This window comes from Orycteropus afer, unplaced genomic scaffold (assembly GCF_000298275.1).
Source record: "Orycteropus afer afer isolate SDZICR_OR568_19922 unplaced genomic scaffold, OryAfe1.0 scaffold00043, whole genome shotgun sequence".
Classification (NCBI taxonomy): domain Eukaryota; kingdom Metazoa; phylum Chordata; class Mammalia; order Tubulidentata; family Orycteropodidae; genus Orycteropus; species Orycteropus afer.
In genome coordinates, this window is record NW_006921630.1 from 9149161 (window position 1) to 9168844 (window position 19684).

The 19684-nt window shown below is 45.6% G+C and overlaps 1 protein-coding gene across 1 annotated transcript in view; it reads left to right on the forward strand.

Moving 5' to 3' along the window:
- Nucleotides 1–19684, forward strand: part of CACNA1E (calcium voltage-gated channel subunit alpha1 E) — a 548688-nt gene that overhangs the window by 455336 nt on the left and 73668 nt on the right. Inside the window, exons 19-25 of the mRNA XM_007937646.2 lie at nucleotides 1101–1157; nucleotides 2393–3040; nucleotides 3702–4012; nucleotides 6676–6838; nucleotides 8016–8145; nucleotides 8808–8867; nucleotides 9633–9739. Of these exons, the coding sequence (XP_007935837.1) occupies nucleotides 1101–1157; nucleotides 2393–3040; nucleotides 3702–4012; nucleotides 6676–6838; nucleotides 8016–8145; nucleotides 8808–8867; nucleotides 9633–9739 (1476 nt within the window). The remainder of the gene's footprint in view (nucleotides 1–1100; nucleotides 1158–2392; nucleotides 3041–3701; nucleotides 4013–6675; nucleotides 6839–8015; nucleotides 8146–8807; nucleotides 8868–9632; nucleotides 9740–19684) is intronic.

Genomic DNA, 19684 nt, shown 5'->3' on the forward strand with positions numbered 1-19684 from the left:
TATGCATTGTGCCTCTTCCAGACACCCAGAGTGAGGCTCCAAACCAGCTGCCTCTTCTCCTTAAGCCCCACCTTATATGAGGCTCTTCTGCAGATGTGAAATGTGACACTTGAGGAGTGTTAGTTTGCCTAGCACATTCTTCATTGATGGGTGCCACTTTTATCAAGGAAGGAATGCCATTTGCCAACCTCCCATTGGGTCAGACTAGGCTCATCAGCCTAGGAACTGGGGCAGCTCACTCTAAGGATGTCTCAGATGCATTGTCCTCTACCTGATCATTGACCCTGCACTGAGAGGCTCATTTTTCAACATCCTGTTAGCTTTTAAAGGTGCTGCTCACTGTCTCTCTGACCTTCCACTGACTTGTATTTGAAAATGCATGCCTATGGAAGAATTTGTTCTGTAGGCAAAACCAATAAAGTTAATATTGTGCTTTGCCCAGCTGAGCTGACCAAACTTTCAGGGCCTCTGACCAGGGCCACTGCATTGCACAAATGCAAGAGACACCGTTCACTTTACAGGATATGGAAATGGAACTTCGTACAGGAGTAGCCTCTGCCTTTGACCATGGGCTGCTTTTCTCCTTCCTACAGTGGACTCAAACATGTGCATGGCAGAGCTTGTATTTACCTGCATATTTTGTGAGTTTGATATGGGGTCTGCTGTAGAGGAGTTGGGGAGTCATACCCAAGTGAACATACATTGCTAGATGAGAAGTGATTAGGAAGAAAGACATCTATTCATCAAAGTTTAAAGGATTTCCAAAATAGGCCTCTGATGGATATTCAGGTGAACATGTGAGTGCCAGTGACATGGTTTCTGAGCATTGGAAGCTATAGATTGTTTGAAAGAGTATCTCCTTTGCGTCTCTGCATGTGTGCTCTATAAACCAGATCCTTGCATTTACACAGAACAAGAAATCAAAAGTCACTCCCTTGGAGGATTGAAGATTGGGAGTCTGTGGAGGAAAAGCAGGAATATGGAGAATGTGTGGATGTGCAGAGGACTGGGTGCCTCTCTCTGAAAATCTGCTGGTGGCTATGGGGCTTGAGATGCTTAGAGGTTGGAGTGAACTGAACCTGTTCGTTTTTCTTTCCCAGAAGAGACAGAAGGAGAAGACACCACATGTCGATGTGGGAGCCACGCAGCAGCCACCTGTATGTGTGTACCAGTTTGCGTGTTTGTGAGTGGTTATGTGTGGGTGCGGGGACCATGTGTCTTTGTCCTTCACATGGACAAAGTGGCACTGGATGTGCATATCAGTGTGTGCCTTGGTGTGTGTGTGTATGTCTGTGCATATGATTTGTGGATATGCCCCTCTGCACCTTTCCACGTGTGCTTACACTGGTGTGTGTCCTAAGTATGTGAACCTGTGTGCTGTTTGCTCTTCTGTTTGGCCTATGCGTGGGCACATGTTGGCATTGGTAATTAGTATCGGTGGGTGTACCTTTCATGTAGGCTGTTGTGAACAGCTATATGTGTGCCACAGAGAGGGTGCGTGTGGATACATGTGAGCATCCCCTCCATGGATTGTAGGTGTGCCCACTGGTATATGTAAGTGAAGGAGTAGTGCTTGCCACCTCCCATGTGAGCCAATACTTGTGTGCCCTTCTGTTCATGCCGCATTCATGTGTTCCTGCTGCCACTTGAATGCCCATCTAGGCCCCTGAGTCAAAAGGCTCACCTGTGGTTTTAGTATAAGCTGATGGTCTCTGCATTATAGCACTCTAGGTTTTGATTAGCTTTGGTGGAAGAGACCCACAGCACTCTATTGATGACAGGGTTGATGCCAAAACTTCTTGTGACATGGGTGTACTTGCCACTGTCCTCACTCTTTGATGATGTCTGGCCATCAAACTCTCAGCCCTTGCTCTCCCAGGCTGTAATCTGAAAGGGAAAGGAGAAGCAGAGGAGAGGAGGAGGGAAGGACACAGAACCTTGAATTAAGGGTCATTGATGGGCACAGAGTAGGCAAAGGTTGATCCCCTGAAAGCATAAGGGAGCAAGGGAATGAAGAGCTGGTAAGCCTTCATACTTCGTGCCCTAGCAGCAGGCTGAAAGTTATTCTGGCCCTTGGGAACTCAGTCCTGGGGCTCATGTACCTACTCCCCACCACCCATCCCCGGCCAGCCCCTCAACTACTACGGAGCAGGGATTAGAATGGGAAGCCCCAAAGCTGAGAGGCATTGGCCCAATGATTTACTCATCTGTGGCCCACTCTGCCCTTGCATCTCTCTGTGCTTCCTATCTGCAGGTCCTGGGCTCTCCCATTTGCCCTCCCCACCACATGTCCCTCCATTTCCCCATGACTGCTGAGGGCTGCCCTGGGCCCCTGTGCTGCCCTCCAGCTGTAGGGTTCTGACCCTGGCCCTCACCCTTTACCCTTTGCCAGGAGGGAGCGGAGGCGCCGACACCACATGTCGGTGTGGGAGCAGCGCACCAGCCAGCTGCGGAGGCACATGCAGATGTCCAGCCAGGAGGCCCTCAACAAAGAGGAAGCCCCACCAATGAACCCCCTTAACCCTCTCAACCCCCTCAGCCCCCTTAACCCTCTCAATGCCCACCCCAGCCTCTACCGGAGACCCAGGCCCATTGAGGGCCTGGGCCTAGGTCTGGAGAAGTGTGAGGAGGAGCGCATCAGCCGTGGGGGGTCCCTCAAGGGGGACGGAAGTGACCTATCCAGTGCCCTGGACAACCAGAGAAGCCCCTTGTCCCTGGGCAAACGGGAGCCACCATGGCTGGCCAGGCCCTGTCATGGGAACTGTGACCCCACCCAGCAGGAGGCAGGGGGAGGAGAGACTGTGGTGACCTTCGAGGACCGGGCCAGGCACAGGCAGAGTCAGCGGCGCAGCCGGCACCGCCGCGTCAGGACAGAAGGCAAGGAGCCCTCCTCGGCTTCCCGGAGCAGGTCTGCTAGCCAGGAGCGGGGTCTGGATGAAGGTGTGCCCACCGACGGGGAGAAGGACCGGGAGCCCAGGGGCAGCCATGGGGGCAAGGAACCAACAATCCAAGAAGAAGAAAGATCCCAGGATTTAAGGAGGTAATTTACTTACAGGAGTGCCGTAAAGTTGGAAGCACATAGCCCAGGATAGCATTCAGAATTATTTAATAAAAGCCTTTTTGAGCCTCCGTTTCCCTTTTTGTAAAGTGAAGATCATGCTAACATGCACTTTATAATACATGTGTAAATAGGAAGTGGGAACTGGGCCTTTGGGACCTAGGGTCTGTTCTTCTAGGACATCTTCTGTTGGAATTGAGTCATGGATGGATGGATGGATGCTGCCTGCAGTTCTTAGTGCCTCTCTGCCTGACTGGGTAGATGGTGAAGCAAGAGGCTGGTGGGAGCTGGTGGATGCTACACGTTATCTAGCAGGGTTCCTCAGTCTCCCCTCACCTTTCTCTCTTATGTTTGTTATTGGTTGCCAACTCATCAAGAGGGAAAGGTGAAGGGAGACTGAGGAGTTCCAAGTTATGGTGAGCCCATGTGTGCAGAATAGAACTGTTCCATAGGGTTTTCAAGGCTTTGATCTTTCAGAAGCAGGTTGCCAGGTCTGTCTGCTGAGGGGCCTCTGGGTGGGTTCAAGCCACTAACCTTGCAGCTAGTAATCAAGCACTTAACCATTTGCACCATCCAAGTACATCAGCCACTTTGGAATAGCTTCTTAAGGTCTGGGCACCAGCTGTCTCTCCTCTCTTCACAGAACCAACAGCCTAATGGTACCCAGAGGCTCTGGGCTAGCAGGAGTCATTGATGAGGCAGACACACCTTTGGTCCCACCCCATCCAGAGCTGGAAGTGGGGAAGGAGGAGACACTGACGGAACAGGAGCCAGAGGGCAGCAGTGAGCAAGCCCTCCTGGGGGACGTACAGCTGGACGTGGGCAGGGCCATCAGCCAGAGTGAGCCAGACCTCTCCTGCATCACACCCAACACAGAGAAGGCCACAGAGAGCACCAGCGTCACTGTGGCCATCCCTGACGTGGGCCCTCTGGTGGATTCTACTGTGGTGCACAGTAAGAGCACAGCCCCTGTCCCCCACACCCACACTGCCCATCTCACCTGGGGCTGGGGGCAAGGGCATTGCAGTCATTCTAGAAGTGCCACTTGGAAAGTCCTACCAGCAGGACTGAATCATTCATCAACAAATATCAAAGAGCAGCAGTTTTCTCCTATCTGTAGAAAAAAAATTAATTGGAATTTTCTCAATCTTAAATTTGTCCAGAAAATTCCCTTAAATATTTGGCTTCTGCTACCACATTAAAATCTTCAGAGAGATCACATCTGATTTTGTACTCATTCTATATTCAGCTGCTTCGATTCAATGTGTAGCAATTTGATGATGTTCTTCAGGACCCCTGAGAAGCTCTGGGCAGGTTAGGGAACCTCTATGCAGTGGCAAGAGCTTGAAGTCATGATAGCAGAGGGTTCTGGGCCTGCCTCTGCTTAGTGAGTGACCTCAAAAAACCTCTTAAGCCTCTTGAGTCCTCAGCTTGCCATCTATAAAGTGAGAGCATTTCACTAGATGATCTCTGAGGTTTTTCCCTGTACTAACATTTTAGGAGTCTATTGCTCTTATCAACTCTTTTTTTCTCTTAGGAGCTTTTAGTCACACATTTCCCTCAATCACAGCTCCCTCAGCAACAGATGTTAATCTAAGAGACCTTTAAGAGAAGCACCAAAGAATTTAATCTACCACCTCATCCTTGCACTAAGCTCACACTAACAGAGCACCTCATCCCAGCACTCGCTCCACATCCCATCCCTGTACTGGCCTTACACCCCATCCCTACTCTAACCCCACCTCCTGAGTTGGGTCCACAGGGCTCCACCTTGCCCTTTCTTCCTTCCAGAATTTTTACATGCACCTGACAGTCTGTCTTCCTCTCACTCATCATTTTTCTTTCTTCCACTGCTCCATCTCCATTCCTTCAACTTTTCCACACTCAAAATGTCAATCCTGTTTTAAAAAGTGAAATCTCCCCATTATCTCCTTGGGGTTGACCTGTGCATGTCTCAGGATTACAAACCCAGAACCTTGTTTGGTCTCTGCTTGCTTTTATATTCTAACTAATAAATAAGATACGTTTTTCAACACCCCCCTTTTTCTTTAGTTTTTATTGTGATTTGGGTGAAAGTTTACAGAGCAAATTCATTTTCTGTACAGCAGTTCACATACACTTTGTATCATGATATTGACTGCAATTTCCCACAATGCAATAGCTCCTTTCCCACTTCCTTCCCATGGCTACCTCTTCCCTGTGTCCTTCCCTCCCATGTGCTCATGCCCCACAAGCTGTCTCCCTGTGCATTCACAGCCCTTCTATTTTGCCATGATTGATCTCTCCATGGAGTGTATCTACCTGATGTTCAGCTCACACACCTGTCTTTTGTTTGGCTGGAAGCCACAAGAGTGGGTTCAAGTCCAGACCTGAAGGACAGCTAGGGGCCATAGTCTCAGGTGTTCCATCAGGCTCTATCAGACTAGAAAACCTGGTCCCTTTTTTTTTTTTTTTTATGGTTTTGAGTTTTGTTCCACATTGTTCTCCCACGCTATCCAGGATCTCCTAGATAGACCCCCCTCCAAGTGTCATCCCCCCCCCCTTTTTTTTTTAATGATGAACAACTTTAAGAGAGTTATTCTCATACTGGGACTAGTCCAAGGCCTTGGTCATAGGTAAGAGCATGTTATTGGAAGACCTCTGGATATTTCCTATGACTTACCTTTCAGGAGGACCCGGCCACAGGGGTTTACTTTTACTGGACAATGAAACCTGTGAGAATGGGAACTCACAGACCTGCCTTGTTTTTCTAGATCTAACAAGTTTTCCACCTTTGACAGAGTACAGATTTACCACTTTTCTCTTGCTCTCTGTTAGTGGAAAATATTTTAGTTTCCCTTCTCTGACATGTTTCTGCTTTACAGGTTCTAGATTTTACAGATTTTACTGTATGATGTTTCAGAGAGCAGTGGGAGAGGTTAACTTGGTTTCTGCCCCCTTTCTGATATAACTTGAGTAAGGAACAGAGTAGTGGCCCTAGATGTCCACAAGGCCTCTGACACCTTCATCCTCCCCATTCCTGGAATGCAGTACATGAACCCATAGTCACATGAATATTGCATTCTCATTTCTACATTAATTATGACTGGAAAAAGTACAGCCAGAAAGGAAGCTGCAAACAGAATAATGGTTTCTTGAAATTTTCCACTATGATGTAATTTCATTGACAGGATATAGGATTTCTAATCAGGAACTCATACTAGCTGTTTGCCTTTAGTTAAAGGTACTTAAATTCTCTGAACTTCAGTTTTCCCATCTTTATAATTGGAATAATAATACATGTCAGTAAGAGTTGGTGTAAAAATTCAATAAATGAATATAAACAAAGAATTGAATTTAAACTCTTAACTTTGTAAACTGTATGACAGAACCAGAAAAAGGGAAACATTTATATTATTTATGTATCATAAAAGACTATACACATCAAATTAAGGCAATGGTCAGGAAAAGAGGAGAGGAAAGGCTTAACTCTATGGGATCTAGTGAAAACTTATCCCAATGTTTGCAAGGTACCTTGTTAGGCTTATTCTTGCAGCTTTTTCCTATCCTCTCTACCCCATCCCTACTTGAAAAAAGGATACCATGTTTCTAAAGAATTCAACATGTTCCTCTTGCAGTTAGTAACAAGACTGATGGAGAAGCCAGTCCTTTGAAAGAGGCAGAGATCAAAGAGGAGGAAGAGGAGGAGGTGGAGAAGAAGAAGCAAAAGAAGGAGAAGCGTGAAACAGGCAAAGCCATGGTACCCCATAGCTCCATGTTCATCTTCAGCACCACCAACCCGTAAGACTCCTGCTTCCTCCCCCTTTGGTGTCAGGGAAAACAGCCAGGTACTGAGCCAGGGCAGGGTGGTGGGGACAAGGAGGGATGACAGCCTTCCCAGTTAAGTATGACTAGACACCCGAAGCATACAGTATGTCCACTAGGTGAGGTGGGCCATGGAACTAAGTAGGCTCTGAGTTCTGTGCCCACAGTCTAAAGAATAACTTAAAGCAGGAAAGCATGAAGAGTGACATGAGAAAAGGACTGTTCACCTATCCTTTGGTCAGTGGGTGGGGTGGGAGAGGAGGAAATCTGGAGAAAGTGTCACTGAGTATTCCAGAGGTGGACAAAGCCAAGAAGAATGTGCAGCCTCGAATGACCACATTACCCACTGATGTTTAAAAATATTGATGCCACTGCCCTACACATGGATTTGAAATGAGGATATTCCTCAGTACAGAGGTAGGGGTAGCAGAGAAGAGTCTGGAAGGTTAGAATCAGGAAAGATAGAATTGTGAAAGGAAAGCTGCCTCCTGCCCTAAAAGTGAGCAAGATATCTATGTAGACCATCTTCTGGGGCTGGAAGACAAGGCTTTTCAGTGGCCATGTGAACAAGTTTCAGGCAAGGATCTGAGAAGAAAGGCACCCAGTTGAAGGTATATCCAGCCATCAGGGGCTAGAATGTCATCTACAGAATATAGTTGCTTAAATTAGACTATGTGGGGCTCATGAAAACCTTTTATTCCTTTCATCAGGAATCTTAGAATTTAAGATCTGTGTTCACATGTTCTTTGTTTGATTCTTTATAATTTCCTTGATATGTTCTAGTTTCCTTACTGTGAGGGGAGATGGCAGACATTGAGATACGGTGGAGGGTCTCCACTTGTAGCCACCCCTCGGAGTTTGTCTAGTCTGATGTTGGCTACTCCTGTGGCTCAGACATACTTGCACATAATGCATCTTGGCTTGCATACTGCAGCCTCCAACCAATCTGATTACCTTTCCCCACTGGGGCTTTAAATCAAGGGTGGTGCCTGAGAAATTAAATTGCTTTCCCTGGTGGCTTCCTCTGGTGAGGGCCTGGCTATCTGAAAGAAGCTGCTGTGTATGTGTGTGTATGGGGGGTGGTTGGAAGGGAGTAAGAGGAATGGGGATGGGAGGGAAGCAGGCCGGTTCAGCAGGCTCCACCCTCCCACAGGATCCGGAGGGCCTGCCACTATATCGTGAACCTGCGCTACTTTGAGATGTGCATCCTCCTGGTGATTGCAGCCAGCAGCATTGCCCTGGCAGCTGAGGACCCTGTCCTGACCAACTCTGAACGCAACAAAGTGGGTGCACAGGGGCCATTTACCAACCTCTGTAGTGCCCTGGTACCCACCCTTTCCCAGCACTCCCCATCCCAGAATGGATAGGAAGAGAAGGTTGATTCTGGGGAATAAGAGAGGATTGAGGAATTGCCCATTCTTGTTCCTCAGGGTGAAGTATGAATCATTCTTAGATCAGCACCCTCTGCCCCCCCCCCCCAATTACATTGGATGCTTTTATGCTTCAGCAAGCACGCCTCACCCCCAGAGCCTGCTGTGGGCTTGAATTTGGGGTCTAACACAGGGAGTTGAAACATCTTCTGGATGTTCCAAGGGTGTATGTCATGAAACAAAAGGGAGGTGTGGAAGATAGGAACTCACCAGGATTCCCAGGTAGCGAGCTAGAACTGAGGGAGAGGTTTGTGAGGCAATTCAGACTTAGAAATTGAATTCTGAGCAAAGAGAGAGAAGGGCCAAGGACCAGCTGCTGAGTCAGATCCATGCCTCTTTCCTCCCTGCATCCATCCCTCTCCATCTAGGTTGTAACTCCAAGCTTTTGTCTTAGGGTAGAAATGAATGGGGCTTGGGAGGGGGGTGTAGGACTGCTTGTAGGACTGCAGGTGGGAGTGTGTGTAGGCTGGTGGGCACATATGATCTTCTTTTCCTCCACCATATGTATCTTACAGGTCCTGAGGTATTTTGACTATGTATTCACTGGCGTGTTCACCTTTGAGATGGTCATAAAGGTAAAAGCCTCTAGAGCAAATGAATGTTCCTGGGTTTGAATGGGTCAGTTGTATACTCCTCCTGTACAGGGACTTTCCCTAGTATTGCCACATATCAGCCAGTGACAGGACCTCAGTAGGTCCTCTGTTAACCCACTGCTCTGGCCTCAGAATCCTGACAAACTCTATCTTGGCAGCACATGACTGGGTAGATACGTGTAGCCTGGTGCATACCTGTGGATATTGCCTCAGCAGGATCCAGGCCTTCTCTTAGGAAGCAGTAGGAAGTGCAGACAGGCTTGAGGACTGCATTCTCCTCCTCAGCGTGCTTCCAGATTTGAGCTTGGGAGAGTACCAAGTCAAGGAGCTAGGTAGCAATGAGTCTTCCAGAATTCTATCTAGTCCTAACCATATTCATTTACCTCTAGTACATTCTCCACCACTGAAAGCCCCCACATTTCTCTCTCATTCCCAGTGCTCATCATGGGTGTGTCATGCCATCTGGGATTTGACCCATCCACACATGTGAGGGATGCTTAATGCTCTAAGCCACAAATGAAGAAGGGAATGTAGCAAGGTTCTGTGATAGCCAAGGAATCTAATTGAACCCTGGGCCTCAGTTACCTGAGGAAGCCTGTTTGATTTTCCTGCCCCTCTTTGGGCCCCACTGTAGGGTTGTGAAGACAATGGCAGTTGAGAGATTGGCATGATGAACCCAGATCACAGGACAAGCACTGTCTGTCCATGTTAGGCTCATCTGTGTCTGTTCACATCTTTCTCTTGCAGATGATAGACCAGGGCTTGATCCTTCAAGATGGGTCCTACTTCCGAGACCTGTGGAACATCCTGGACTTTGTGGTGGTAGTTGGAGCACTGGTGGCCTTTGCTTTGGCGTAAGTGACTCTTTTCCTGTTCTAGTCTCTTCCCTTCCCTTTTCCTGGAAACTCTGGCTGATTTGAGGCCTTAATTAGGGCCATCCTGAGAAAGGATGCACTCAGAGTAGTGCCAAAGAATGCTACCCTGGAGACCTGCTTTATGGTTATGCTCAGAAAAACTCCTCAGAGCCCTACAGCTTCAGCTAATATGCTCTTCATGATAGGACTGGGGAAGAAGGAACAGGGAGAGTCACTGAGAAGAAGTCAAAGGACAGTATTACCTTTCTTAGAGATGAGTGAGCATAGATGGACAATCATCGTGTGGGCAGGACCTCCATAGGCTCAGAGATGGTGTCAGGGACAGCTGGGGTACACTTTCATTTCTTGATTCTGTCAAACAAAGGAGCAACTTGGAAGAAAGAAGGGTATGGAGGATAGAGTAAAATTGGGGATCATAGAACCAGGGCATGGTGAGGTTCTCTACCCATAAGCAGAGATACCCCAGAGCCATTTCAGAAACATAAGAACCATAGTGTTACTTTTATCCCCCCCCAAAAAAAAACAACAACAAAAAAGGCTTTCCCAGCCTTCCCTGCTAACACACTTAGGAAAATAGTTGTAAACTATTCAAACCACTAAACCATGTGGGGAGCTGTTTTTTGTTGTTGTTGTTGTTGTTGTTTTAAACAAAACATGGATCTAGTTATTGCAGGTTTTCCACCATATTTTGAAATTTCCTATGGACTCCAACCCAAGAAGAGGGCTCTCCTAGCTCTCCATGCTGTAGCTCAAAACTAGGGATGCCAGAGCCGTTTTCCTTGCCAGGGATGTGGAGTGTTGCCCAGTAGGATGAATGGCAACCATTTAGGCTTGGTCTGTACCTTATTCCACTGCCAGAGAAGCTTCACCCTCTTCCCAGGTGGCACAGTTGAATTCCTAGAATGAACGATCCCACCAGTCTCTGTGAATACAAGCAGGAGCCATATCTTCTAGCAGGATTGTGTGTGATGCGGCAGAAGGAGAGCATTTGGGAGCTGCTGCTGCTGAGGGCAGCTGAAAAAGAAAGAAAGAAATACCTCCATAGGTTTGCCCTTCCCAGATCCAAGTGGTCAGAGAGAGATCATCCCACCCTACCTTCTCCCCAAGGATTGTCAGTGTTCATCCCTTGTTCAGTGTGGCAGAAAAAAAGGATATGGAATGAGAGTTAAGAAGGACTATGTCTCAAGTGGTCCACGTAAGAAGAGGTGAAACATCCCTAGCTTGGCTAAGAGTCTAAGATTCCCAGCACCTGGAGATGGACTGTGTCCCTGCTGCCTCAGTCACAGGGGCCTGTCCAAAGGAGAGCTGGACTGAGTGTATTTTGTAGTTCTGAGCTGAGTTGGTAAGTAGGATAACTTTAGTGTCTCTTATTTCCATGTGTACTTGTATCTCAGTCATCAAAGTCATGTGGAATCACCTGGGCCTTTCACAAAAAGAAAGCCTCATATTAGACATGGCTGAGATGTTGCCAAGGAAATTTCACAAAAGCATGGTATTTTTCCAAGACCTGGATTCTGTGTGGATTCTCACTACCAAGGGGACTACCAACTCCTCTTTTGTCTTCCTGGAAAGAAACATTTTTTTCTTAAGGAGCCCCACCTATTTTGTTAGATACAAGTATTGCCTGTAGACATGTAAAAAAGTCACGTTTCCTTCTCATTTTATCAATTCATTTGCATACATTATCTCACCATGTTATTCTTCTTTCTTATTTTGGTCTTAGTAAAATAATTTGTCTCTGAAGAAATAAAAGATAAGGAGAGAGATGCATACAGGAAAAAAAAAAAAAAAACATCTTTAGGAAAAACAGAGCTCATTGGGGTGAAGAGCAACAGCAAGAGCATGAGCTTTGGAGCCAGGCCAGCCCTAGTTTGAATCCCAGTCCCTCTACTTACTAGTTTTATATCCTTAAGCAAGTTACTAACTTTCTTAACCTCAGTTTCTTCATCTCTAAAATGGGAACAAATAGTGCTTAGCACAGAGCTTGACAGAGTGAGTGATCAAGTTCATTCCTTACCTTATTCTTCCATTCTCCCATCACATCCTGAAGTCTGAATGCAGGAGTAAAGTATGTGTCGGTGAACAGTGTATGCAAATGGTTGAAGGCAAACCCAGGATGATTTCCAAGATTCACTTGTTTTAAACATACACACATTCACTCACACCCTAGCACTCACCCCTACCTCCAGTATCAGTGTGCTGTTAGGCAGGTATGTATGTTGGTGCTGGTGTGGGGAGGAGGTGCATTTTAGAAGAGGTCTTTGCAAGCCTGACCCATGTTCACAGTCCAGCTGTTTCTCCTCAGGTCAATGTGCTATGGAGTTGTCATCTGTCTTGTTCTCTCTTTGTGCCCCTTGAAATGTGGCAGTGGTGGCTTTGGTGCTGGTGGCTTTACCTTGGAGCCGAAGCTTCTCTTTTGGTTCTCAGACCAGGTACAGTGCAGGGGAACCCTAGCCTGGGGTTTCTGCTTATGTGATGGACTGAGAGTTATGATCCATCACTTGCTTTTCATGATGCCACTTATTGAACTTTTCCTTCCTTCTCTCCAGAATGTAGATCATCCTTGCTCATCCTTCTCCACCCACTCTCTTTTTTGCTGTCATCCCTCCAAGCTTGCCATGCACATTTCATTTCCCCTTTCACCTGCTCATGGAACAGGCTCACACTGTCCCCTCCTCTGTTCTCCATCACATTTGCTGAGGTCCAGGTAATGCTTTCTCTTGCTCATATGCCTATGCTTCCTAATTCTACTCTCTGCGTTTCCTCATTAAGACACTAGAGGATTCAGCTCTCCCGTCACTTTGGCAGGGCTAGCAAGAGTCCCACCTGTCAGCAAAGTAAGAGCCTGGCCTGAGGCAGAGAATGAAATGAAGTTACCAAGCCTGTGTCACCTCAAGATTTATGGTCAACAGCTCATGCCAGGAGGAAGCCAAATCTGAGTTTGTCTGCAGGCTTTTCAAGTCTCTCCCTCCTCATTGTCATTGTTGTATCCAATATATTTGCCCCCATCAATAGCCACCATTCAAACAGCCTTACTCCTGTCCTAGTCTCTTTTTCTCCTCTTTGAAATTGAACTGTACCCTACTTTGGCTTCTGGGAAGGCTATTGATCAATCAAAATGAGCAATTGATGGTGGTTTCCATGGTAACATTTTTACATAGCTTACCAGAGGTAAGCTTGGCAGTGGTCACTTGGCATCTCTTCCATCACTGCCAGCCAAAGCCTTCTCAGAACCCAGCCCAACCCCTAAGAGCCAATGCTGCTAACCCAGGGGAGACAGTGGCCCCTAGGTGAATTCTCAAAGAGAGCTACTTTGTTCACTGAGTCCTTCCACTGCAGAGGCCTGCACAGAAGTGATGCACCTGCCATCATGTATGTTTTCTATAAGCATATATGTCATTTATGTAGTGGCTGAAGAGAAACCTCTGTTCTCTATAGCTGTGTACATCAAGTCATGGACTTCTTTATAATGTAAACCTGACAAATTTTGTTTGGGAACTTTATTGACTTTTGAAAGGAAAAAGGATTTACTTTGTAAGCGTGGATATACCAGGAGATAAGAAAATAAACGGAAAAATACCCATTCTTTAAATTCTCTCTTCTTCCCAGTCTACTTTTACATTATAAAGCATTTATCAGAATACTCAGGTCTCCCTTTGGCCAGACCCCTCAGTAGTGAAGGTGGGCAGAGTTTCGACAGAGGTCAGGTACTGCTATACTTCTTCCCATTGCCCTCATGACCCCCTGCTTTCTGGGCCATATGGAGATACAGAGTGTTCACCAACTATAAATATCCCAAGCTGTGCTTTCTTCTTTGAGGTTTCAAGAAAAGTCTGGTGAGTGACTGGGTCTATGAAACCTTTCTCTTTGATCATTTTTCCTTTCTGAAAAGAGGGGGGGATTCTTCTATTTGATCACTATTTTACACTGAAGGACCAGAAATTATATTCTCCAGATCCCTCACACCCTCTTGCCATTGCTCTTGCCACCTGGACTCCTCAGTGGGCAGGCATTGATGGCTACAGTCTTGGCATTTCTGGGTATCTGCACATAAGGCACGTTTTCTCTTTTCAGGGCATCCCCTGGGGTCAGCTATCTTGTAGGAAAGTCATGTGACCACTATGCCAGGTTGAATTCATGAGCCTATTGGAGCCTGCCCAGTAAAGATGATGCTGCCTGTGTCCTCATGTTTCATGTCTTCAATGTTTAGTGACAGGATTAGGCAGGCAGGTGGGCAAGAACAGGCTCTCAGAGAGGAAATGATGCAGGAGTGGGCTGGAACATGTATGTGTATGTGTGTATGATATTATACCTGCATCCTAACCTGGGACCCTCCCTCTCCATTTTCATTGCACTATGTTACTTAGCTAGCTGAAGTCAAATAGGCAGATAAGTATTCTGGTTTGGATCCTAAGTGGTAAACTTATAGCTTATAATTGCTAATCAGCTCAAACAGTTTAATAGAAAAATCACAATTCTCCTCCCATCTCCTCTTCACCTTGGGACTTACTATTGCCAGGGCCTCAGTCAGGGTCACGCAGGCTCTCTGGCAGCTGATGCCAAATCTTCCGTTGCTTTTTTGCCATCGTCGCGGGGCATGAGGTAAGGTCAGGACTTCCTGGCACTCAAGGGATCTGGATCACAGCCACACTTGGCCTTTCATTACTCAGTCCTTAGCCAGAAAGGAAAAACATGACTCAATCTGCCTCTTGATGCCAGAAGGAACCAGAGTTCCCACATTAGCTTTTATTACATTCTTTTCATTGAAGTATGTCACTTTACTGACACTTGACACCCTGCCCTAGTCTTTCAGATGGATAAGATCTATTGAATGCATTCAGTACCAGCCACAGCAGCAGAGCTGGTTCTAAACGCATCCAATGAAATACACAGGTGCAGACAATTTCAGATTGGGAAGGGCTCTCAGGAGCCACAGAATATGCTGTTCTGGTTCTGTTTTTGCATTTGGGGTTTTGTGTTTGTGAAGATGTGAATGCACACATGTGAGAAAGGAGTGAATGGTCAGAAGAGGAATGCTAGTACCTGCTCATGCTCAGTGGGACCTCTGGTAGCATAGTGCCTAAGGCATTTGACTGCTAACTAGAAGGCTGGCAGTTCAAACCTACCAGCCTCTCCTTGGAAGGAAGATGGGGCAATGTACTTTCATAGAGATACCACCTTGGAAACCCAAGGAGGCATCGCTGAGTCAGATCCGACTCCATTGCAGTGTTTTTTTGTTTTTTTGTTTTTTTTGGTTTGGTTCATGCTCAACAGAACACAGTAACAATAGAACAAGCATTCCACCATGTACCTGTCTGCCCCTTGCTCCTATTCTTCATTACCTGCCTATGTCTAAGGCAGTCCCCTTCAAGCTTTCCCTATAGAGCTTCTTTCTTGACAGCCTCTACTCTTGAGGAGCTGAAGGGGCATCTCCCAAAGAAGCTGTGACTATGCATTCATCTTGTAGGGGTGAAAAAAAAACAGTGGACAAAGTCCTCTTCATCCAAAGAAGACCCATTTACCACTGAGACAGGTCATCCAGTTCCACTGCTTTGTGGAAGAGAATGAAGGACTAAAATTAAATTTAGCCATCAGGTAGCCCATTAACTGTGGATTTAGGACACCAACTGAGAAGGAATTGGAAGTTTCCAGCTGTGAACTTAAAAAGGATGTCATTCCTTGAGATTCCAGCTTTGTTTTAGAGTTACCTCGTGAGTGACTTCATCTGACTTTGTGCCCAAGCAAGGACACTGAGGGAGATTAATGCCTGTGGACTCTTGAGATGCCTACTGCTGTGTTATGTCCCTAGCTACCTTGAAAATGGGTTTGGGAGAGAAAAAGAGTGGCAGAGTGAAAGCCACAATGGTGAGACGGTGTGAAACAGATGAGATTCTAGTCCACCCACTCTTGGCATTAAGCATGCATTTTTATTTACTTATTTTGGTGAGCACTGGAAAACATGTCATCTATTGCATATGACATTAATGCTGTTGAGTAACCCTCTGTGGAATGTGCACTTGAAATACTTTATCTGATGGAGGCAATAGGCATGAACATTTAAGAGTTCTCTTTATCAACAGCACAGATTTGGGAGATGGTTGGTCGGAAATGGACTCTGAGCCTGTAACCACAGAACCAAGTGATATAAAATAGCTCAATTAGGGAACACAGCCTTATCCACATTGTGACCAGCAATTAGGCTAACTAGACCCAGATACAAAAAGTGCCCTGTATGGGAGATGAGCCTTCACTGCCAAGGAAAGAATCTACTCCTCCATGACTAGTAGAGACCCATCACAGATGGGTTTGAAATTACAGACTTAAAAGTGGGTTCAACTCAAGCCTAGCAAGACCCCATGGTGGGAATCAGGAAGTATCACCCCACATCATGTGAGCTGTCAGCCATCTGCTTAATCTACAGTCACAGGGGGACAGCCTAACATTATGAATTAGTCTCCAGTGGAAGAGTATATTGGCTCCACTTCAGCCAGTTTCAGGGCCTTCTTAGAAGCATCAGGATATGAGAGGTCTTTGAGTATCTTCTGAATGTGAAGATTATGAAGGAAGACAAATCAAGTCATTGTTCAGCAAACCAAATAACAAACTTCTAGGAGCCAGTAGGTACTTTGCTGTCTCCTGCTCTTCTCAGTGCTAATCTTCTGGTTGGGTTATAGTGCTATGTATTGCAGAGAAGAAAGTTTGCAAAGGCTCTGATGAGTGTATGGGGAGCTAACTGAGTTCTGTGTGCAAGAAGGAAAAGATGATACACCAACTACTTAGCATATAACGGGTGCTCTGGTCACAGAGTAAAGAAGGAAGGCAACATAACAAAGGACTTAGGGTTCATGGAAGACACCAAGTAATGTTGAAGAAAAATAAATCAGGAAGAGAAAAATCCATAAATGGCAGCAGCTAAGCAGAGATAAAGTCGAAGTGCTGAATTTAGATTCTTCGCCAAAGCAGTGAACTTGACCTACCTACAGCTTCTAGAGAGTTCTTGGTCCAGACACAAGCATTGCTAATGCAAAGAAGAAAATACCCTCCTCATTTCCACAAATCTTCACAATGTGTGTTTCACATGCTTTATTTCATTTAAGGAATTCTAGTGGCACAGTGGTTACGGCATTTAGCTGCTACCCAGCCAAATCCAGCAGGAGCACTGTGGGGGAAAGATGTGGCAGTCAGCCTCCTTAAAGATTTGCAGCCTTAGAAACCCTATGGGGCAGCTGTACTGTGTCCTATAAGGTTGCTATGAGTTGGAATCAACTCTATGGCAGTGAGTTTTTGTTTTTGGTTTTTCTATTATTTATCTCTTCAGTCCTGTTTCAAAGTTGAGGAATGGTTTACCTGAGGTTTTGTGACTAGCCCAAAATCATTTGACTAATGAATAGCAAAGCCAGTTCTTGAACAACCTGGGTGTTCCAATTGTAAGTTCAGTGCTTTTCCCATTACATTAAGCTCCCTTGTACCTCTGATGTTCTAGGAAGTGCTAAGCCATTAATGCCTGTAAACAGAGTGGTGCCTTGACACCAGGGATCTCTCCTTGGCCTGTCGAGCCTTTTGTCTCTGTCTGGAGACAGACAAGACGCATGAGCCAGATGGGGCAAGGTACCCCCCAGCGTCTCTATCATGATGTTCCATCTGTGACTTTTTCTTCCCATGAACTCTCACAGGCTCTACTGATTTAAGGGAACTAGAACAGATTGTTTAGTATTTGAACTCAGAAGCTGCTGGTTTGTTGCACTGTTTCCTTCCCTGATTAAAACCCTCCAGTGGTTTCCTATTTGAAAAGGCATAGTAACAGAGGAGCACAGGTTTCAGTTAGGCAAATTCAGGTTTGAATCTGAGCACTATTAATTATTGGCTGCCTTAACTTCTCTGAACGTTTGTTTCCTTGTCTGTAAATGGTAATTAAAAATAACTATATTTTAGTCTTGTGAGAATTAAATTAGGTAAAAAAAATATTTAGTGCCAAATATAGCATAAGGAGGAGCTCTGGTAGCATAGTGCCTAAGCACTTGACTGTTAACGAGAAGGCTGGCGGTTCAAACCCACCAGCCACTCCTCGGAAGTACCTTGTACCTCTGATGTTCTAGGAAGTGCTATTTTCCTAGTAGGTTGGGCAATCTACTTCCATAGTGATACTGCCTCAGCAACCCAAGGAGGGATCGCTATGAGTCGGGGCCGACTCGAAGGCACATAACAACAACCACAATAGCATAAGGAGATTCCCTGGGTGGCACAAAAGATTTGTGCTCAACTACTAATCTAAAGGTTGGCAGTTCAAACCCACCCAGCAGTGCTGTGGCAAGAGAGATCTGGCAGTCTACTTCCATAAAGATGATAGCCAAGAAAACCCTATGGAGCAGTGCTAGTCTGTAACACACAGGGTTTGTGTTTGTTTGTTTTAATAGCACCAAGCATTTAGTAGGTGCATAACAAATGGTAGTAATCTTGCCTACCAAATTATAATCCAGAGTTTACTGAGGCAGTCAAGGGTTCTGATAGTATGACCCCTCCTACCAATTTACCCTCCAGCAAGCCTGGCCTGCAGCTGTTCCCCTAATGTAAGAGATTCCTTCAGTTCCCTGTGCTGTTCCCTCCTGGGCTCATGGGGGCGGGGACAAAGCCAGGCCATGAAAGGATGAAGGACTCCAGAACCTGCTGTCCCTGGTCTGCCCCAATGGCAGGAGAGTCAACTCGTAGCAGGAATCAATTTGAGAGGATGTCCTTTGAGAAAAGGGGGACTTGAGAGCTGAAGAGCAGGATTACAGTGAATGATGAGTGATTACATATGAAAGATCTGGAGGGCAACTTGACAATTGAGCTCTAAAATCCTCATCTTTTACTGATGAGACACAAGAGAAATGTAGCACTTTTTTTTCCTGGAAAGCAGCCAAGAACTTACCAAATAAGTAGGAAATAAATGGGAAAAAGGTGGCCCAATCAGGTTCCAATTAAAGTGGACCAATGTAGGCTTGTTGTTGTTGTTATGTGCTGTCGAGTCGGACCCAACTCATAGTGACCCCTCCTTGGGTTTCTGAGGCAGTTATCACTATGGAAGTAGATTGTCCCATCTTCCTTCCGAGGAGTGGCTGGTAATATATGCTTAGTATGTGGAATTATCCTCCTAGCATTAGGGTCAGTTTTTGAACTAATAGTTTCACTAATTAGCTAGGCATTGAGTCCAAAAATCTGAATTTATAGATAACAACAGAAACTCTGATTATACAGAAAGTAGCAAAGACTAGCAAAGTGTCTAATAATTATATTGAAATGATTTGTAAAAAAGCACATGAATTATTTCCAAAACAATGTACCTTAATTAAATGTTGAAGAGTTTGCCTTGTTACTTTGGTAAAACATTCCCTGGCAAGTTTGTTGACCTTGACAGTAGCTAAACAACTCCTATATGGATGGATTTGAGAGCGGTGCTTTGCCTATCCTATGTGTACATGAAGTTATATTTTAATTAATGGAGACTAAATTGTTGGGGTTTCTCCTGACTCTGTGACTTTGTTGTCAGTACTTCTTTTATTTCAGTTGGAAGTTTTCTAATCAGTACTGAAGCTATTTGACAAAAATGAGGGTGCAGGCATGTTTTCTTGAAACACCTCAAAACCATAGGTGTTCAGTTTCTCCTCTGCAGTAAGAGACTTGTTTGAAAGATGTGCAGAGCAATGACTAGTCTTTATTTCACTTTTGGCCTGTGCCTGCCTGCTCTCCCTGGCTTAGATCTATGGGACTCAGAATAGGACAAATAGCCCCCCAGTACTTTGACATTCACCATCAGCTGTTAAGGTCAGAGTGTACCCTCAAGGAACCCTATTTTCTTTCTTTTTCTTTTTTTTTTTTTTTTATTAGGATTTGGGTGAAGATTTACAGAGTAAATTCACTTTTCATACAGCAGTTCACATATACTTT